Source organism: Netta rufina (genome assembly GCF_964035555.1).
Source record: "Netta rufina genome assembly, chromosome: 1".
NCBI lineage: Eukaryota > Metazoa > Chordata > Aves > Anseriformes > Anatidae > Netta > Netta rufina.
In genome coordinates this window covers 123,311,060-123,332,756 of record NC_140123.1, presented here as the reverse complement: position 1 = coordinate 123,332,756, position 21,697 = coordinate 123,311,060, and the positions used below count along the sequence as shown (strand labels likewise).

Below are 21,697 nucleotides of genomic sequence, written 5' to 3'. Positions count from 1 at the left end.
CGCCCCCGCCGCGCACGCGCCGCGCTAACGGCCGGAGGTGAGGGGGCGCCGGGGGGCGGGCGGGTGGCGGCAGCGGCCCATGTGGAGCGGCCGCGGGGCGGGGGGGCGACGGGCAGCGGCCGGGGCAGGAGGAGAAGAAGAAGGAGGCGGCGGTTCCAGGACGAGCCCGGGACGAAGAGGACGAGGAGGAGGAAAGCGAGGCCTGAGCCGCGCCGCCGGGCCCTGCACGCAGCCAGCGCGGACGGCGGGTAACGGCCAGGCCCGGCCGCGCCATGAAGGGGTGAGTGCGGGGGGGCCCCCCCCTCACGCCGCGGCCGTTAACGGCCGTTAACGGTTCCCACCGGTTGGCTCCCGGAGCCCTTCAACGCCGCGGCCCGGCCCTGCCCCGCTCGCCGCTGGCTGCGGGTAGCCGAGGGCCTCGCCCGGCTTCTCCCTGCCCGGTGACCTTGCGCAGGGCTCGCCCGGCCGCCCTGTGGGGCCGCGGGCCTGCCCCTCGCCGTGTGAGGAGAGGGTTTCCCCCGTCTGCTTCTTAAAGCCCGCGTTATGCGAGGCTGGGGGTTAGTGTTCCCGTCTGGAGGCTTGCGGCAGGGTGAATGGGCGCTGAGGTGCTTCAGGTTTTGCTAAGGGATGGTGAGGGGGTTATTTTGTTAGCCGCAGGGGGGAGGTCGTGCAGCGAGGCTGCTTGATGGCAGGGGCTTTGCTGTTTCTTACAGCTCATAAGCAGCTTCCAGCGTCGTGAGTGGCTGGTGAGTATCAGTAGAAAGGCTTAGCGATGGCTGCGGTGAAAAAGTAATGAGCTAACTCTGTTAGATAGCTGTGCTTGGGGTCCCGGGCAATCCTGTAGTCACCTGGGTGCCCTCGATTTAAAAGGGGCCCTCTCATAGCTGGGGTGATGGGCTTCGTGAGGAGTGCAGCAGCTCTGCTCGGTGAAAACAGTGGTGGGGACGTGATCCTTGCTCAGCAGTGCTCCTGACACAAGAGATGTGTTTTCCTTCCACCCTCCACCCACTAAATGGAGCGGCTGAGCTGCCCAGGCCAGGCGGCAGCTGCTGAGGTCTCCTGGCAGGTCGCAGCCCGAGTTGCCTGCTCTTCTGCCGTGCTCCACTAGGGGCTGGAGCCCGGCCTTGCTTGTGCTGCTCAGGACTTCTTACAGGAACTTCTTTTAAACTTACTTTTTAAAATATGAAAAACTATGGAAATAAAGAACCCACAGCCCCCTTCTGCTCCCAGAGCTTTGATTAAGTTTTTGTTCTCACTTAAAGGCAGTTTTATCACTAGTGTGGCTTGAGAATGAATCCCTTAAGGTTCTCTGCTTGCATATTTCTGTTTTTCTGGTATTCCTTCGTGTCTTTGAAGAGCAGAGCACGTTCCTGTCTTGTCAAAGCACTGTTAGCACCGTGCAGCCAGTTCTTGTGTGGGATAAAATCTTAATATTGAATCCACGTGTTGTCTAAAAATTCAGATTGAGGCAAATGGGATGACAGAACTCAAACTGAAAAATAACTGAGTTTCAGTACGATGAAAGGGCTCGATGAGCACTGCAGAAGGAACACATTAAATTACATAGGGATACTCTGGAACAAAAGCAAATTGTTTGTCAAGCTACAAAGATCAGAGGAGATCTCTAAAAAGCAAGTGCTCTCAGAAGATAGATCCCAAAATAGATCTAAAGCTTCAGATAAAGCTTCCAGCTTAGAGAAACTAATGTGTTGTTTGAAGAGATTCGATCTGTCTTCAGCATTTAATCCAAAATTGTGGACCAGTTCTTCTGAACAAACTAACTCCATCTGAGTGCATTTTCTCTGGGAGTGCATATGTTGCATAGTAACACACGCCACAAAGCCCAGCGATAATTTTGGGAGCACAAAGACCCATAACATCAGCTGTAATTATGAACAGTCTACTTTGGCAGAGAAAGAATTAAGAAAGCAACTAGCAAGTTCACAGACGTTTTTGAAATTTCAGATCTAAAAGAGACTGTATAGTCAGCGTGTGTTGCTTTCAGCCCTCTGTTCCCCAAATCCAACGTAACACTGGTAATGACACAACAGATTGTGGTGTTTCTGTCATCCAGGTATGTGAGATTAGGTGACCTCTTTTCCAGAGGACCTCTGAGTTCAGGGAAAGTGAAAGTTTTGTTTCATTTTAAACTTTCTCAGCTGCTTAAGGTTTTTTTTAATTGATGGGCTAAATACCAGCGTCTGAGCTTGATAATTGCTATTAAATCCCACCTGGGTTTGTGTTACTTGGTATTATGTTCGCTCTTCTCTCATCTTCTGAATGATTTAGGAGGAGACTTCTGTTTCCCATTTTTCTTAGACATGATTTGGAAAACTGAGATAATTCACTGTTCTGTAAGCGAACTTGATGAATCTCTAGAGGTCCATTTCATCTTTGTCATTTATTCATAAATGTTGTCATTGTTAGTTCTGGAATTTGAAAATCTATTTTAGAACTGTATTTGCATGAGGAAAAATAGCAATGATAAGGACTCAAGTTTTACTGCCTGTAGTAATTTGGCTCTTTTTGTGGAGCAGATGTAAATAATACTCCCTGTGCTTTATTGGTTTTGCGGGGCTGATTTAGTTGTTGCTCAATAGTTTTGTAGTTTTGTTACAGTTGTTATGCTATTGCTTTTAAGGAAAGAAAACAGAAAATCTCATGCTGATTCTTGAGCTGCTTGCTGTCTGGGGCCTTTTGATGCCTTTATTGTCCTGACTCATGTCAGTTCAGAGGAAGCCCGTGAGGATGCCCTCCAGCCTTTCCCTGTTGCCCTTCTCTCAAAGCCATGCTACCGGAGGGGTGCAGAGCATGACTAGATGCACACAGACAGCAGCTGCTGCACCAGGGAGCTGTGTAACCGAGAGGTTTTGTGGTCTCACACTCCTCTAGCTGGCTTTGTGCAAGTGGCACCGCAGCTGGGGAACGCTGGTTATAACAGAAAAATGTCAATATTATATATAAACACGGTGAATAGTTAGGGTAAGCTCTGATATCTCAGCTTGTTTTGCCTGGATTCAAGCAGCAAACCCTTCAGGGCCCTGAAGCTGTACGTGTTTCTCACAAGAACAGGGAATTCCCCCCCCCCTCCAAGTTAGCATTACAGAGTTCGTGCAGAACTGTTGATTTGTTTCCATTTGCAAGGCACAAGGCACAGCGCTAAGCTTAACGTATATGGGAGGAAGTTCCAAGTTTATGAGAAAACTGCTGAATTGTCACGTGTACTGGAGGCAGGACAAAAAAGGTAATTAAGCCTGAAAATCAGTGTTTGGTTTCGGGATTTTTCTGAACCTAGAAACGTCCAAGCGTGAGCTGTATTTTCTGCACTTGATTTCTTGGTTAGTAAATGTAGACCTTGCCTAAAGCGTGCTTACAATCGGCTTAATTTCTTCTAAATCAGCTTATTGAAACTCAGTGCAGTTTAGTACAAGTTCTTTAACCAAACTTTTAACTTCTACCACTTCAAGTTTAATTCCTTAACCAGGTTAAGGTGCTCTGTGAATTAGGAAGCTTTGGCAGGAGAGGAAGAGAGTTGGGGTTGTAGTCTTTTTGTGAAAGCATCCTGCAACCGAATCATTGCTCTTGAGTGGAGTTTGACCATTCAGTTCCTTTTACATATATGTATGGGCTTGCTAGTTTGGGACATGTTGATTTGGGCAATTCTCCTGTGAAAAATGTATCTTTAGTTACCAAATGCCACAGACTCTGCTGCCATCTCCTGAAGACAAAAGAAATGATGCATCCTCCTCCTCCCCACTAAAATGGGGAATAATGGGTGATGGTTGAGCCAGATAAATACTTTTATACAAGTGGAAATGATTCAGAACTTAAAAATCCTGCCCATTTGGCAAATACTAGAAGTGTTCAGACCAATAATCTGAGAAGGCACTAGATATTTTTTCCCAGAAGAGGAGGAGGGAAGGACAGGAGAAGTCAGATCTCTGTATTTGTTTGGGAATCGATAAAAGAGAAGTGCAGCGGTCCCTTGCATCCCTTCTGCTTTAAGTGAGGCAGGCGATGTCAGGGTTACTTTCTGCTTCCTGCTGAAAGAGGTGAAGGGAAGAAGTGACCCATGTGTTCTTCCTGGGAGCTTCAGAGGAGCAAAAGTTTGCCAGGAGGGAGATTGGAGGTGGCGGCGGAGGGGAAGAGAAAAGAGAGGAGCAGTCAATGCGTAGAAGACTTGCTGGTTATCTGGAGCCTCCTGGACTCGAAGACCTGAGAGCAGAGAAGCACAGCATTGAAATGGGGTAACCATATTTGTATCGAAGAAAGCATATTGAATTAATTCATTAAGGGGAGGAAATGAGGCTTCGTAGAAAATAGAACCAAACCCGCTTCCACAACAATCTCATTAGGAGACTAAAATTAAGATATTTGAATTTTCCTGGGGGCAGAGTTATTCTTTGGCTGGGTTGAGAATGCCATGCAATGCGGTAAGATCTTGATGTATGAAATGCTTCCTCAGCTCACGTGACCTTCCTTCTCCCTCTCCCCTTTCTTTCCCAAGCTCTGTTTGATTTTTGGCCCTAGCAGACTTGAATCTAAACCCCTGAAAAGTTTTCCCATTTCCCCCATCTCACCATTGTATTATGTGTTCTCCTGAGTACAGGGCTTGGGGCACTTTTCTCTACTTGGTGCTTATTTCTTGCCAGTAAGGATCACAAATTAGATGAAAATTTGCAGTTAAAGGAGGTTTTGTTTGTTTTTAATAAGTGGCTCTTAAGCACAAACTCTTTGTTTGAGACCATTTTATTCTTCTTGAAAATTAGGAAAATGAGAGGGGAAAAACATCCTTTTGTGCTTCGTAAGTCAGGAGCTTACAATGACTGTTGCCTTTAGAAATGTTGAAGTTAAGCACATAAAACTGATAGCACATTCTGTTAGTTTTTCATAGTATGTTTCTATAATATGTGATTTGAACACCTGAAATAATATCTGTGATTAAAATCCAAAGTATGGGCAGGAGACCCACAATGAGTTGCCGTGTTTTCTTTACTAATTAAGTGCTTTGTGAGGAAAGGTGTTTTGGCAACTTACCGAAATAGTTTGTCTGATAGTTCTCCGTGGAGAAGTTTGTTACCTAGTAGAAGTACAAGAAGCCTCTCTGAGGTATGTAAATCAGGCACTTTGTGAACCCAGCATCACTCCTGTTTTGAATCTGCAGGTAAACCTCTGTTCTCACCTGAGGATCATTAAGTACTTCATGAATGTTCATTAGTGGAGGTTGGTGATTTCCTAGGGGGCAAAGATTATAACTTCATAGCCAGGGGTATTGATGGTATGGAAAGGGGCTGTAATTTGTAAGCAGTCCCAGGGTATCAGTAGCGGAGCCGCAAAACTAATTTTAAGTCGTTCCAAACTGGTGAAGGATTCCTGCTTTGACCAGAATCCTGGTTCAAAACGTGAACGTGGCTGTGAGCTTACCTGAGTAATGAGGAGAGTGGTTAGACCAGCAATGGAGAGTTAGGATTTCTGGCAGTTCTTCATCTGCTGGGTGATCATGGGCAAGCTGTTTCCTCTTTTGCCTTGATTTGATGCACCTGGGTCAGGTAGCACAACGAGCCTTTACCTCATGAAGTGCTTTGAAGAAGCAAAGTGGTGTGGGCTACTAAGTGATGTATGCATGGCTGCTTCTCTGTTCTAGACCAGCTATTAATTATTATTATTTTGGGGTTTGGAAGTTCTGCCTGCTGTGTGTGGCGATTCCTGTTCTTTGTGTCCAACTGTGGAATGGGAAAGCTTTTAATTTTCTTGGGAAAGTTTATTTTTGACACTTGTTGAAATGACCTTATTGTCTCCCCCTTGCTCTTGCATAATCAGACAGCTGAGACTCTTTGTGATTGTACTACCACTTTAAGGTTTATTCTTTGCCTTTTTTAGGGATGGGGAGCTCAAAATGGAGATTTGAGCTTCAGTACATCAAAGAAAAGAATTGAGGTGGGAAAACTGTGGGGCTATTTTAGCATGACTTTTTTTGCATGGGAAGATCATCCAGTCCTCTGTATGATGCTCAAATTTTCTAGATTGAGGCAGAGAAAATTGTCCAAATATAATGAAGAAAAATTTGAGTGAAATGCACCATGTATTTTCTGTAATAAAGGAAAGGGGACAGGGTGGTCTGGAGTGTGTCTTGTGGAATTGCATCATGTCGGTGAAATCTGTTCACATCTAGACCCATTTGAATTGCAATATGGGCAAAGTCTTCTGTTAATTCTGGTTCTAAAACTACGTAGCTTTATGTCTGTTGCTGTCCCTTTTTACAACCCAGCACCCAGCTGGGGGTAGCTTCCAGCAGGGTATCAGGTGTTGTGAATACGTGGTCTCAGTAGTAAGTGGGGCTAAAGAAGACCGGGGGCTCAGGAGCAAATGGGTAAGAGTTCTTGCGTGTTCGGCTTCTACTTATCCTTCTGGTTTTCTGACAAGTGAAGTAGAGCAGATTTACAGCCCGCAGATCTTCTGGATAATTGAAAACATACTGGTCTGCCCACAAGAACTAGACTAACTTGTGCGCCTAGCAAGACAGCTCATCTGGTTGGGTTTTTGTTGCTTTTTTTTAATCTAGAGAGGCTCCTTTGGCTTTGGAGCTGAATCTGAGCAAAGCCACACCCTTCAGGTCTATAGCTTTCATAGCTCTGGTTTGGTTTTATTTTATGGGAGTGGATTATCCTGTCTAGACTCCTGCTTTGACTTGGAAGCCAAAATAGAAGCAATAAAGCTAGTTGGCTGCTTAGTGGGTGACAAGCCTTCTCTGAAGTCCTCTAATTTGTTCGGGTGCTCTTCTTCCCCTGCTCCCTCTCCTGCCTCTTCCCCTATACCTCAGTGAATTTTGTGAGTTGCAGATAGGGTTCTGCTAAATTTAGAGTGCCAGATGCTTTAAATAAGCCTGAGCCCAGCTATCAGTTACACAGAGATCTGTTTCAGGCAAGCACATCCCTCTGGGGAGGGACTTGCACTATTTAAAGCTGAATGGGACTGAGATTCGCGCAGCATGAGGAGACTCAGCATTTCTCCCTCTTCTCCCTGATGCCTGCTCTGAACTGGTGTCCAATGTTTGCTGTTCCCTGTGACTGAATTAATTTCTCCTCACAAACTGTGACTCTGGAAATTGGCTTTTATGAGCTCTCCTCCTCTGTAGCAGTTCTGCATTACTATAGAGCAGGAGGCAGAAATGCTAATGTCTGTCTTAACCTGTGTTACTTCCAGTCTGAATTTAAGCCACTACTGGAAAAGCAGCCTCTGTGCAAATTGCAGCTGCAGACAGGCATGCAGCTGCAGTATAATTAATTGGGTTGCATTTGGTCCTGCAAAAGGTGTTGTGTGTTTTTTTTTGTTTTTGTTTTTTCTGGCAAGTGCTTGAAGGATCTTAGGGTAGTGCATGTGAGAGCAGGAGTGTTGGTGCTCATGCTCTGGGCGTGCAGCCAGTTTCAGTAACTACTCCGTGTCACCTCTCTCAATTCCCACATCCATCAGGACTTTGTGAATCACGCTTCGCTCTGCTCTGACGTAGCAGGCGGCGTTGCTGTGCACCAGAAACCAGCTCACCTCACAGGCGAAGTCTGGGCGTGTGCCTTCTCAGCAGCTGAGCTGCAGTACGTTGCAGCTGGGAGAAATGCAAGTGTAGTCCCAGGATATGTCAGGAAAATACTTCCCGTAGAGATGGGGAAAAGCTACTGGGGTTGTACAAGGTGCTAGTTTGCATTTAGAGTGCTGTGAGCAGTTTTGGTCAACCGTGTTTAAGGAAAATTAATCTGAAGGGTGCAGAGAAGAGCTAGGATGACAATAGGGCAATAAAGAAGGAGGCTGGGATCTTGGCTTTAAGTCAAGATTAGGAAAGTTGAAAGAGGGCATGGTAGGTGTCTGAGAAGCCAGGCTGTGGGGTTTGATGCCTCACATCAACTGCTGAAGCAAATGAGCAGTGCAGAAGAGCAGATGGGTAGGGCTTGAATACATTCAGGGTGGGAATTGGAAATAAAACTTTGAGGATGATGATGGCTTGGGAGTAGCCTTGCAATGGACGATGTTTAAGAGGCTCCAGGGGCTGGAACTCCTACGCTTTCCTAGATGAGCGCCGTGTGTAATGAGGCCTGATGTGATGAGCCATGAGTCCCTTCTGCCTCCCTGTTAAAACTAATTGCATGGGGTGTTGGGCCTGCAGTGCTCCAGAAGCTGTGACATGTAAGATGGATACACTTGACTGCTGCCTCCTGCATATGGGGAGATATTTGAGATGCAGGATGACTGTATTAAGTCTGTATCTTCTTAAGGATATTATTGGAATAATAGAATAACTTGTTAAGGAAGGACAGGTCACTTCCCAGTGCTTCAGGTTCTCTCATGATGTAAATTTTTCCTTGCAACAGTAAAGGATAGATGTTTGTGGTATGGCCTGTGCCCAGCTGGAATACACAGAACAGGCCTAATCAAACTAACTGATACAGGAAATTTGTTACTGGTTTGACTGAAAGTAACTTGAGAAAACTGGTCTACTTGTAACTAGCTTGCTTTAGGAAAAAAAAAAAGGCAATAGAAAAGCTACTGCAATTACTCTAGTGGAAAGAAAGGAGTGGCCAAGTGGTGTACTTTGAAACTAGGGCCTTAAAACAACCCTAGCCTCAAAAGATCTGAGACACAGTACCCGTAACAAAGTGCATGCTGTTCCACATGTGATAAGGTAGAGCACAAAATCACCTACTCACTGAATTATCCCTGCGCTCCTCTTGCACGGCTCTTCCAGAAGCAGTTTAAACTGGGGTAAGCTAGCGCTTCTGCTCAAGAAGCAGTTCTGCCTCTGGCAGTTTTTTTTCCTCTGTGTTGGCAGCAGACTTTATGTGGTGAACCCAATCGGGGGACTGATGTGGGTTAAAACTAAACTTTTCTTTTTTTGGCTAAGTTAGTTTTAATTGGGGTTGGTTCACCACATTGTTGCACAAACCTTTGTGCCAATAAGAGGGTGGAAATGAGTGGCTTGGGGACAGCAAAAGCACTGCTTTCATTCAGCAGCAGGGAAAGCTTTCCCTTGTTTTTACTTGAGGCCCCAGTGGCACTTTGGCTGTGCTGTCCTCCAGCAAAGTGAACTCTCATGATGTGGGTCTTCCTTTCCATTGGCTCATTTAGTTTACTTATTAAGGGTGTGTAATAGATGTGGTGTTGATTTAATCAGCCAGTGCTATACATTAACATAACTTATGGTTTGAGTACATAATATTTAAACATATGTACTTAGCATACCAGTTTACGCTTCCTGTGGTGGTTCTTAAACTTCTTTTGTATTATCCTCCAGGATAACTTGCTGGCCCTGCTGCAATTCTCAAGCCAGGAGGAAGCAGCTAGTGACAGAGCAGAGGAGGTTGGCAGGAGGAGATGGCAGGAGGCAAGCAATGAATGTGGCAATAGGTGACGGGTGGGGAGCCCAGGGGCTACAGGAAATCGGTCAGCAGCACGTTTCAGCCACCTGCTGCTGGAACTGTTTCTCTGGCCTGACCGCTTGAGAGGTTATGTCTTGGTCTGTATCTTCTGAAGAATATTATTAGAATAATAGAATAAAATAACTCCTTAAGGAAGGACAGGTCCCTTCTGAGTGCTTCAGGTTCGCTCATGATGTAAATTTGTTTTCCTTGCAACAGCTCCCTTTGGTTTCCACTCTGATGCAGACTGCAGCAAAAGAGGCCTTCTCTTTGCACCTGGTATGAGATTACTGAGGTGTTTTTCTTGAGCACAGCACTCGTGGACACTAATACATGTGGGAACCTCACATGTTATGGTTTAATTCCTGCCCTTTTTTGAGTAAAGGTGGCAGCAGTGCTGGCTGGGATGAGGCAAGGATGCAAGTTGCTTTGTGCATGCCTGAAGAAGCCCTGCCATGCTAGGCTGAACAGCTGTGCCAAGCTGGGCGTAAAACAAGTGTTAATTACCTCACTGTCTAATAACTTTGCTATCATTTGATAGCACACTTGTTTACCGTGCAGTACTTCCGTGCTGTGAGGAGATCGTCCCTTACAAGCTCAGCACTTTATGTTGGAATATAATTCTCAGAAGGGCTTGCACAAGTGGTGAAACATGAAGAAGGGAATCCTACTATTGAGAGCAAACTCTTCTAGAAGGTGGAAGAAGTTGTAAAACAAAGGGCTCGTGGCAGTAGGAGCCATGGAAGATGGATACTGCTTACTGTTTGAGCAAAGCATATTGGCTTGTAGCTAGAAACTTCAGCGATATATCCTGCTGCTGCTTTTAGTATGCCTGGGGATGTTGGCATAGGTAAAGTGTAAGATTATGGACACTCTGGTTTCTTCTGTCAGTTCTGAGATCACTGTTGGAGAACATACTGTCCATTTCTGATGAGAGGTCCTTCAAGAGATTTCTGTGCAACAGGACAGAGCTCACGAGCAAACTACAAGCCTTCATGCTTAAGAAATCCCCCTTGCATTGAGGAGGGGGAAGAAAATGACCTGTTCATTGTGATGTGGGGAAGATGAGGAGCTGCCTGGAACAATCTGTAGGCATCCGTGCTGCCACGAGATGTTTGACACAGAAGATTTTTGATCTGTTTGGTGAATATGTGATGAAAGGTTAGACTTTGTACGCAGCAAGGTTCAATATGCGAGTACCATCATTAGTTCTTTGTAGTTAGGATAGTTGAAACATATTAGTCTGATGGAGAATTGCACACTCATTGATAGTCCATTAGTTATGGCCAGGTGGTTCTCCAAAAGGGAAGCCTTGCTTATCAATTGTTCCTCTCTTGCAGGGCTCACTAGGTAGAGTGAGATCTGTGTCAGAGCGGGCAGTGGCGGTCCTTGGTGCATGAGGCTGAAATACATGTAGCTTTGCAGAATGGGAGGCTGTGGTTCTCCCTGTAAAAGAAAAGAGGAGAGGTGGGTGTGAGGGCAAGCTAGGCTTGTTGAAGTAACCGTTAAACTCTCTGTTCCTGTAGTTTTTTTTCTGTTAATTGCTCTGCAGCCTGCATAACTGCCTAGAAAGCATTGGATACCTATCACCATCATTGGTAGTGGCAACTAAAACCGATATGGTATCTCGAGTACTAATTGTTTAAGGTGATTTTTGATGCATAATAAAGGTCAGTTAATAAAGCAGACAAAGATTATGCTCAGCATTGTTGGTACAGTTCCTGTAGGAAAAAACGCTGTTGGTTATCATCTCTTCTTTGCTTTACTGGATTATGTAAATTGAGCTGAGCTGTTGTGCCCTAGGCATCAGCCTATTTGAAAAAAACAAGCTGACTAGGCACAAAAGGCGTTGGAGATGGAAAGCAGCTACATGTTACTAGAAGTAACGTTGAAGACTGGCATACAAGGATCTCATAAAACTGCCTTTTTTGAAAACATGTACATTTTTAAGAAGTAGCAAACAACATCTTTAACAGTGTCGAGGCAGAAAACAATCTGCCTGTGTGTTTGGTAAAGACGGGGTTGCAGACGAACCTAGACTTGTCTATATTTCTAACTCTGTAGGCATTGGCTTTGTTCCTGCCTGTGTCTTCTGATGACTATTTTAGAAAGACATTGCTTAGCTTCTCTTTTATTTTTCATTCTAGTAGTCATTGCTAAAACTACCTGCCCCCGAAGAAATTGGTTTGGGAAATACTGCAGAAAAAAAGTTGTTCATATGCTTCTGGATATGATGCAGTGTTTTTACCAGGAAGTTAGCCTCATAAAAGGGGAAAGCATGGAATGTTTCTTCTCAGCATAATTCATCGCAGTACTGGTATTTCAAGTCTGTCTCAGTCATTCTTCCTGTTGACTTTGGTGATGATCATAACTGATGTGTGTGCCACCCTGAAAGTGGCATTCTTACATATTAACAGGCTTAATAGGAGTTTGCTGCTGCACACAGTATTGCTGCATTTTAGAGAGAGATGTGTAATACCAACTTGTCTAAGCATTAACTTCATATTGATAGTTGGTAGAATTAAGGCTGTCTTTGGAGCATGTGTGAGGGCTTCATTTTCTTGGTAGCTGTCTAGCCTCTTGTCACTCCCAAGATTTATTTCTCTACTGTAATGTTCCTACGGAGGTAAGTATTCTCCTGAATGTTCTGCTGTCTGCCAACCCAATAAAACACATGTATTATACAGTATGTGAGTGTTAAGTGTGGCCTGAGAAACTTCTGACTGTATATCACTACTTTTTTGTTACATCAGCTACCAACAAAAGAGTTGATTGTATGAACAGTGTAGTTCAGATATGCATTGAGCTGATTCTTAGACAGGACAGTTCCCTAAACATGAAGTAACTCATTTTTGGTGGAGTGTGTCAGATGTTAAGCATGTTTTGGTTTGTTCCAGTAGCCGGATCGAGCTGGGAGATGTGACGCCACACAACATTAAGCAGCTGAAGAGGCTAAACCAGGTCATTTTTCCTGTGAGCTACAATGACAAGTTCTACAAGGATGTACTGGAGGTTGGCGAACTAGCCAAATTAGGTACAAACTTTTTTTTCCAGTAACTGTGGGCTGTGGTGGCAGAAATGCTCATTGTTGCTGTCCTTAATGGTTTTGAATTGCAGATCCTTCTATTTTGTTGCTTAACATAATGAGAAATAACTGTTTGGGAGCCTTAAAAAGCTACAGTACCAACCTCAAAGGGTTTGTGTTCTAAATAGCTTGCATTTCACTGGGAATAGACATGTTTTCTGTTACAGCAGGAAACTTGATGTTTGCAGCCAGCTTACCTTCTGAAGTCACTGCTAGTTGGTTTTAACTGAAATAAACCAGCCGTTGTGTCAGAGCACCGCTGGTAATTTCACTCAGTGTTGGCCACAGTCTGATTTTATCTGGGTGGGGGAATTAGCAACAGGGAAAGAAGGAAGATACAGGGCTTAACCGAAGGAGTTGCATGTGCAGTCTGAGTCTTGTGGCTGATAACGCTTTGTTTCTCTCCCTGGCAGCCTACTTCAATGATATTGCAGTGGGAGCAGTGTGCTGTAGGGTGGATCACTCCCAGAACCAGAAGAGACTGTACATCATGACACTTGGATGCCTGGCACCCTACCGAAGGCTAGGAATAGGTAAGGAGATCTTTTGTGTCTGAGTTCTAAAAAGAAACAAGGTTTCTGTACAGCTACTGAAATTCCATTTTAGAGTTTTTTCTACTTTAACCAAGATAGCCCAAGATTGTGCACTTCCAGAGCAATGATTTCTCTGGAAGGAACACTGGGGAGAGAATGATGTATGACATGCTGTTGCTTTCTTGCCTTTCGGAAATTGACTTTATTTGTAGAACTGCGTTAGGTCAGAGGTTGGACTCGATGATCTTGAGGTCTCTTCCAACCTAGAAATTTTGTGATTATCTGTGATTGTGATTAACTTTGTAAATCAGTACTTCAGATTCTTTTAATCACATCATCCTGTGATAGAAAAACACAGCTTCTATAAATATGCAAATCGAAGTATAGAGATACCATGAAATAACCTGCATGCTGGCTGCATACCTCTCACAACTCACACTGAGTAGCATAGTTCAGTTGGAAGAGACCTACAAAGATCATCTATTCCAACTGCCTGACCCCTTCAGGGCTAACCAGAAGTTAAAGCGTATCACTGAGGGCATTATCCAAATGCCTCGAATGCTGACATCCATGGGGCATCAACCACCTTTCCAGGAAGCCTGCTCCAGTGTTTGACCACCCTCATGGGAAATAAACTTTCCCTAATGTCCATTCTGACCGTGTTCTGGCACAGTGTTGTGCCCTTCCCATGCATCCCATCATCAGTGACAGGAGCAGAGGCTGCACCTCCTCAGGGAGTTGCAGAGCCATGGGGTCATGTCTCAGCCTCCTTTTCTCCACGCTGGGCAACCCAGCTGTCCTCAGCCTCTCCTCACAGGACATGTGTCCTGCCCTTCTACCAGTGTTCCCTTCTTCTCAACACTTTCAAGTACATAAACAACCTTTTTGTATTGCTGAGACCAGAAACACAGCTGTCCTTAATCGGGTCACTTCTTCAGTCTTCTAAATGAAGGCTTTTTGCTAACTTTTTATATTCTTTTCCCACTGCTGATTATTGCTACTCAGGGGTAGTACCTGTGTTCTGTCTATACAGCAACAAATATTTCTCAATGTTGCAAATCTGCAGGCCAAGTTAATCAAAACCTTATGGTATTAGCTACTTGCTTTAAAAAACACGAAACCAAGAAAAATATTTTAAATTTTACTAGAAAAAATTAGCAGTGTTCTCCCTAGTTCATACATTGCTTTGACCACATCTTATCCGAGTTTGAGACCTTGAAGCTTGTATTTAGATAAGGTGCTCCATACTTGTGCTTATGGGCTGTTTTTTCTCCAGAGATATAAAGAATAAAACTGAGTGGAATTTTGTATACAGAAAGATGGTGAAGTACTTGTATACTGTATTTGATTTGCATTTCCTAGTTCTAGTAACCTCTTCCTGAATGCAGCAGTGGAGAAAAATCATAAGCTATTTAGAGAGTTGATTTATTCAAAGTTGGTGCATTTATAATTATAAGAGTATCATTCACAGTGATGGCTTTGCAACATGTATTTCTTACAACTGATATTTTTTCAAATTCTGGTGCTCACAGACGACATCTCCATATTAAATTTTATTTTCTGATTTTAGAGCATAGTGCTGATGTCATCAGTGCATGCTCTTTCATTTTAGCCTACCTATGGTTAACCTGCCTCTGCTCAGGAAAGCTCTTATTGATTGTGCGCTTCTGGTTTTAAGTATTTCTTTACCTTTTGGCAGGAACTAAAATGTTGAATCATGTCTTAAACATCTGTGAAAAAGATGGCACTTTTGACAACATCTATCTGTAAGTAACTAAGTCGCACCCATACATTCAAGAGAACTTGAGGGGTACTTGGGAACATAGGGAGGGAGATTCAGAAGCTTTTTAGCATCTATTTCAGGGGGGTCATGAAACATCTTTCCTTGTAAATGCTAACAAGAAAGCTGGGGGTTGTATTTTGAGCTGCCTGTGTGATGCAGAGAAAACCAAGAGATTGCTTGCTTTACAACAGCTTCTCTACATTTGCTGAATTTGAAAGCAGTTTAGTTATAAAGCGATGATCTTTAACAGAATTACATTGCATGAAAAAAAAAGGTGGTAAGTTTTCCATTTGAGGACAATGCTACAGTAAAAAAAAATAAAAATAAAAAAAGTATTGCATGTAGTTTTGAGTCATTTGCTATCTTTTATGATGGTATGTGTTAGACCATCAGCACAGGTGCTTGCAAGCCTGACTGTTTATTCCCTTTCTTGTGGTGTGACAGGTCAGCTGTTGTGCAGCAACACAGTAAACTTGGTCAGTGACCTGACCCAGCTGGGGAAAATTTTTTTTTTGGCATTTTAGTTCTGGGGTTGGTTGGTTTGTTTTTGAAAAAAATCAGCCACGTGTCTACATAAGCACTTGGCATGTTACCAACATGTGGAGTACTAGGGTAGGGAACTGGGCTGTTTGAGAGGGCTTTGCCATCTTAATAGATCCCAATGGAAATAGAGCCTGAAATCCATGGATGCCAGAGTTTTGCTTCCCCTCACTGCTGGTTGCACGCTTCTCCTTCTTCCTGTGCATTGGCATCTGTGATTACCAAGTGACCCAAAGCATTTTTGACCAGATCGCTTTTCTAAACTGTTTTCCCTGCCCATCACTGCCTGGTTGTACCAGCACAGGCACTGGGCACTGCTGGGGGTAATCCCACAGCAGCTTTGGTTAGATGTGCTTAGGCTGCCACAGAACTGCACCCTGAGCTCTTGCCAGCACTGAAGATGTGCAGTGAGGACTGTTTCATACACTGATACTACTGTAGATAGAGTGACTTTCTCCTCAAGCTGAGTCCTACTCTGCCAAAAAGGTGCAAATCCTCTACTAGTGTAGCTCTGTGTGCACTCTGTAAGAGGGGCAGGTATTTCAAAGAGGAGTTTGATTAAAGCTGCTTTTGGCTTACATTTCTGTTCTCTTCTCAGAGGAAGTGGTAATGAATTCTCTCTCAGATGCCTGCTAATTGGCACGGGCTTTCTTTTTTGCACATTACTATGTGCACAGCAGAGGAACTGTTTGCTGTTATTAATGAAAAAAATCCTTCATAATCCTTCTTTCAGTTTAATAGAGTGGGATTCTGGGATGATGATAAATAGCTCCCACAGTTGGGCACAACAAAATTCTTTGATTGGCCCGTTGGTTTTACTGCTCTGTTGCTTGTGCCCCTACAGACTGAACATACTTCTGCAGGATAGGCACCCAATTTGATATCGCTGGTTAAGTTTGTTGTTATGACATTCACTTTTAGATACTTGGTGTTTATTAGACTTGACACTAACATCTTTTTGTTTTGCTCTGCTGTTACTTCTAAAGTTGCTTTGGTTCTATGGTTATGCAGCACGTTGTCATGACAAAGTGATTCATGAGCTAGTGCAGTGTCCACTGAATTTGGGGGGTATTTGATGAATACCTTTTGCTGAGCCAAGCTTTTTTTTTTTTTTTTTGTAGAACTTGTGCAAATAAATGCCTTAGTTGCTTAGAGGGAAGAACAAGTAGCTGTTTTTTTTTTTTTTTTTGGAGGCCTTCAAATTCTGGGAATACGCTGGAGCAAGATCTGTAAAACCTGTGGGGGAGGGAAGGGAGGAAGAATCTGTAAGTTCATAGGGCTGATTTGTGCTGACTTAGTTTTTTGTGAGGGGAGAAGCTCGGTTAGCAATGAGCAAAGAGTTAAAATCATATCAAATGGCATGTTAGTGCAATCACCAGTTAGTTTTGTGTTACAGGATGTAGGGATCATCACTCAGACAGCTGTTTTGGGCCATCTGAAAAGTGTTTCTAAAGGAAGTTTAAAAAAAAAATTCCAAAACTTTTTCTATGTATTTCTACAAAATTTCTTAATTTAGAAATGATAGATAAGTTGGGATTACGCAGCAGTATTGCAGAGTTTCTCTAATATGTGTTCTTTAAAATAGTTTTATTGAGGTTTGAGTTTTATTTGCCAATTCTCAGAATGATTGCCACAGGTCAGATAGGAGCTGTGTTAGCTCAGGATTAAATTAAGATCAAAATTTTGAGTCCTGAACTGCACAGTCATTCCTGCCTCTGTCTAGATGGCTCCTTTTCTTACCTTGTTTATATTTATCCTTTGTTCACAGTGTGGATGCACAATTTTAACCCACAGAGTTCTGATACCTGTCTGTCTCTCCTCCTTTCTATCCCAGGCATGTCCAGATCAGCAATGAGTCAGCAATTGACTTCTACAGGAAGTTTGGCTTTGAGATCATTGAAACGAAGAAAAACTACTACAAGAGGATAGAGCCCGCAGATGCTCACGTGCTGCAGAAAAACCTCAAAGCCCCTTGTCTTGGCCAGAACGCAGATGTGCAAAAGACCGACAACTGAACAAAACCCCAACGAACACTTTCTTGCACTTGCTTGTCGCCAAATAAGGAAAGAGAGGCCTATTGATTTTTTTTATTCCACCCCTTAATTTTTTTTATCTTGACCTCTCTCCAACAAAATGTAATGCTTCTTCCAAGGATTGTCAGATCATGGGGTTTTTTTTTTTGATCTTTTTATTTTTAGGGGTGGGAAGAGGTGTGCAGATCTCTTTAGTCTGAGGTGCAGAGGGCTTGAGCAGGTTATCCTGATGACAAGCTTCCTTCAGAGAATTAATCTCTTTCAGTAAGCAGAATGTAAATCTGAGGTGGGGGGGGGAAAGGAACAGCAATATCTCATCCTTTGATTCCTACATGATCATGTTTTTTATAACCTACAGGGTACTTTACTCCCCCCAGCCTTTGAATGTTACTTCAGTACTTCCCACACTTCCTCTTAATTCCCCCCACCTCAAAAAAAAGTATTTTTATTTTTTTCCCAATATTTTTGAGTATGGCTTTTTCCTCCATCTTTTGCTGAGAAGGGCGGGCTACTTTACCATACCTTTTTACTCTGCCTGGGCTGATCTTTTTGAATGCGCTTTTTTTTTTTTTTTTTTAAATAATCCTCACCCAAGCTGGTGCTACATTTCTTAACTGACTAAGAGGAGGGTTTAGAGTGGTCTTTGTTTTTTTTTCTTATCTTCACTTATCAAATTCCCAGCAGACTTCTGCCAGAGTAAGAGCTATAGCTGGTGTTGGCAAGAGAAAAAAGAATCCTGAGGCAAGATCTTTGTTCTAAAAATGGGTGAAACGCTGTCGGGCTCATTGAAAGTTAGTTTTACCTGTGTTGTTGGAATGGGAAAAGTGATTGTGACCATCTTACTTGCTTTGATCACATAAGGCAAGGGCCCGTCTCCAGGTAAATCTGCTACGGATACTAAATCTGTGGTGACAAATCCGAGATGAGGAAATCTGAGATGAGGCAAGGGTTGAGGAAGCCAGGCAGCAGGGTTGAGAACATAAGTAAGAATCTGACCCTAATCACATAGCTTTGCATGGGTCTCCTGGATTTGCTTGGGAGTGGCTTGGCTTGCTGTGTTTGTGCTCCTTCGGGAGGAGGTGGTTTAAAAACTGCACGTTTTGCCCCCTTTGAAGATTCTTTTCCCCTTTTTTCCCTTCAGCTGTAATAATGCAGTTCTCCTCTCTTCAGAGGGTGTTCGTGGAGCACTGGAGAAAGCAGCATATTCTAGACCACTTTACGGGTTTAGAAAAATAAGCTGAATCGCTTCTTCCTAGTACTGTAACCTCCAAGCTACAGTAAGCTCTGTTAAGCTCTGCTTTACATCCTTCCACGCTTTCTTTGTGTGACCATCAGTGCTCCTTTCTATGCACTGTTGGCAGCAGTTTTACGTATGCCAATACAAATACCAACCTGAGCTTGGACTCTTCTCCAAGCAGCTGGGAAAGTGCACTGAGCTGAGACAACACCAACCTGCCCCATTCCCCAAGTAGATGCAGAACTGCATTCCTTTCCTGTTTGAGTTTAAGTTTGATCCTGCATCTTGAATTCCTCCACTTTGAAAGCCTCCAACCTGTAGTGCGCACTGCAGCATACATCTTGGTAGTAGGTGCTGTCCAGTCATTTGAGGGTGACTTGGGAACCAAGGGTTTTGAGGTGAGAGCTGTCATAAGGGAAGGGATGGCACCCCTCATCGCACACTGTTTGGTCTGTGCTGCCTGAGGGGTGACCGTACAAGCTGCTCCAGAATTACTGCTCCTTTCCCAGAGGTGTGAGGTGTTTCATCTGGACAGACCTATGCTGGGAACCAGCTACTCTCTTTGCTGGGTTTGCACTAATTGAGTCTTGGTGATGGGCAGATGTCTAACAACAGAAGCCCCTCTGCATGGCCTGGGCACCTGTGTTTGCAACACTTGGTAGCAGGCTCTGGCCAGGAAGCTGCACGCCAGTTTCTTTGGCCAGAGGCAGCCTACTGATGACAAAAGCTTATTTTTAGGACCTGCTTGCACTGGTGGTGTTGGCAGTTCCAGCATCTTTCTAGAAGGGGATGTACTGAAGCACAATTAGCTTGTCATATGCCAGCATAGTTTCCCTGGCCATCTGTAGACCAAATCAAGAGAAGTATGTGGCAGGAGAGAGAGAGAGATAGTATTGTACTTGAGGATGTTTGCGCAGCACAGCTGTAACTCAGACCATAGCTGCCTCTGGTGCCAAGCAAAGTGCTCTTCATTCTTCTAGAACTAAGTGGTAAGTGTTTGGGTTGGGTAGATGGGTGTGGGGATATGAACTCTTAGGATTTGCTGTTGTCGTAGGCTTCCACAAATCGGTGTGTTTCACAGACAGTTTTCCTTCAGGTTTAAAAGTACGAGTCTGATGTCTGAACTTACTTGGATTAACCTTTGTTTCTGTCTCTTTTTGCTTTGGGCTGCCATCATTCTATGAATGTATCCCTGAAAACAATTCTTAGAGCTCCTATTCCACAGCAAACCTGCCTCATTGTAACTTCTGATGAAATGTATTGTAGGAGACGTGGACGAAAGAGTAACCACGCATCCAAGACTCCTTTTCCCAGGCTATTAATCCTGGAAAACGGTTGTTGAATCTTGAAAACAAGGTTTAATCTACACCTCTTAGAAAGCTGTGTTCCCTGTACATGGAGGAGAGTGAAGGTCAGTCCTTCTGAATGACAAACAGTTGCGTTAGTGTATCGGCTGTGTGGCTGTAGGAGGACAATGCCATAGTGCTGTTTTCCAGAGACACTGAAACTGCGTGAAGCGTGAGCTTACTGCAGAGAACTTCAGTTACTTTATATTTTGCTGCAACAGGACCTCCTTGTAGCTCAAAAATGATGACTTATAACGGCTTACGAACAAATACTTTTTTTTTTTTTAAGTTAGGAGTTTAAGTGGAAAGGAAAAAAAAAAAAAAGCCACCAGCATTTCCTGTTCTGGATGAAGATGTAGCAAGAAAAAGGTATGCAACTAGCAGCTTTAGAGCATAAGGTGTGTGTATAAGCGTTATTCCTGAACCTCTGCAACCGGTTTTGTCGTACATGGATTGAAGTATGAAGATGATACCTACAAAGAGACTCCTACTGGAGGACACCATGGTACAGGGGAAAAAGAATCATCCAGGAGAGATATCCCTCATTTTTGGGAGGGGGAAGGGAGAGAATTTATTTTGTGTATACAGAAACTGGCTGAGTTTACATGATGCAGCTAATGGTTAAACCTGCCAACTAAATATGACATACTGTTACAATTGAAACAAATTTATGTGATATTTTGTTAATTCTTGATGGTGCCCTGTGATGTCTAGTAAAAATTTGATCCCCCCAAACATCCATTGTTATATTCTCCCCCATGTTGTAATCCAGGGTCAGCTGCTATCCACAAAGTCTGTGTTTTGTAAAGTGTTTGCTGACTTGGATGTTTCTTTTGAATCTGCGACTGCTTCCTGATTAATTTGGCTGAGACCACCCCTGGTCTCTTGAGTTTCAATTTAGTTCAAGGTATGCTGTTTGCAGTTTACAAATGCATTCTCAATGTTACAATTTAAGTTGCAGGGGGAGCAAATTCTTTACAAATAAGATGGTCCATTTTTAATCTATATCATTGCCCTTGTTGTACATCAGGAGCATGTTTTTGTTTTTCTCAAACTCTTTAGAAATACCGTTCAGAATAAACGTGCACTATTTGAGTTATGTCACTTCTGACTGGTTGTGTGTTTTTTTGCAGCCCAGCTGTGTCCTTCTGAGATCAGATTTAGAACATTCTTCCACAGCTTCATAAACTAACTGTGAAGATTTCTAACATAAACCGTAAATTAGGCTGCTATGTGATGAATGCCATGTGTGTCTGATGACTGAGGAAAGTGGGAGTTGTTTGTTTTCCCTGAAATCATGAGCCTTTTCTCAGAAATCCTCAGCCTTGTGGCGTGGAGGGAAGGAGAGGAATTACAACTGTCCTGGATTACTTTTGCATCAAATAGTGAGCAGCCTTGAAACAAGCAGACCAGGCATCAAGAGCCTAGTGCTTTATAGTTAAATTATTAACTGTATATTATTCATAACTTATTTGAGTTATACTCAGGCTTTTTATAGGCTAAGTATTTTTAAAGGATTGAAACTAATTGCTAGCTATCAACAGACAATCTTTGGAATCTTTGGAAAAAGAAGTCTGTACATGTAAAGTAATTTATTGTCCTATGTGGTGAGTGTTCTTCAAAGCTGACCTTTTTTAGAAAGGTACTTAAGTGAAACTCACCTCTTCATAACTATTCTAGTTCCATCTTCTTACAGACATTTTTAAGCTGATTTTTCAGTTCCTTTCGTGCTTTGA

At 43.4% G+C, this 21,697-nt stretch overlaps 1 protein-coding gene across 2 annotated transcripts; it reads left to right on the top strand.

The window, feature by feature from the left end:
• The first annotated feature begins 87 nt into the window (after positions 1–87).
• Positions 88–21,065, top strand: NAA50 (N-alpha-acetyltransferase 50, NatE catalytic subunit). Of its 2 annotated transcripts, none has more exons than XM_084301753.1 (5): positions 88–280; positions 12,305–12,438; positions 12,903–13,022; positions 14,722–14,788; positions 17,180–21,065. In XM_084301753.1, exons 1-5 carry the CDS (start codon positions 273–275, stop codon positions 17,358–17,360), a joined length of 510 nt encoding a protein of 169 aa, XP_084157879.1. In that variant the 5' UTR covers positions 88–272; the 3' UTR covers positions 17,361–21,065. The 2 variants fall into 2 exon arrangements, with proteins under 2 accessions (XP_084157879.1, XP_084157878.1); XM_084301752.1 differs by having other exon boundaries at positions 89–280; positions 12,302–12,438.
• The last annotated feature ends 632 nt before the right edge of the window (positions 21,066–21,697 follow it).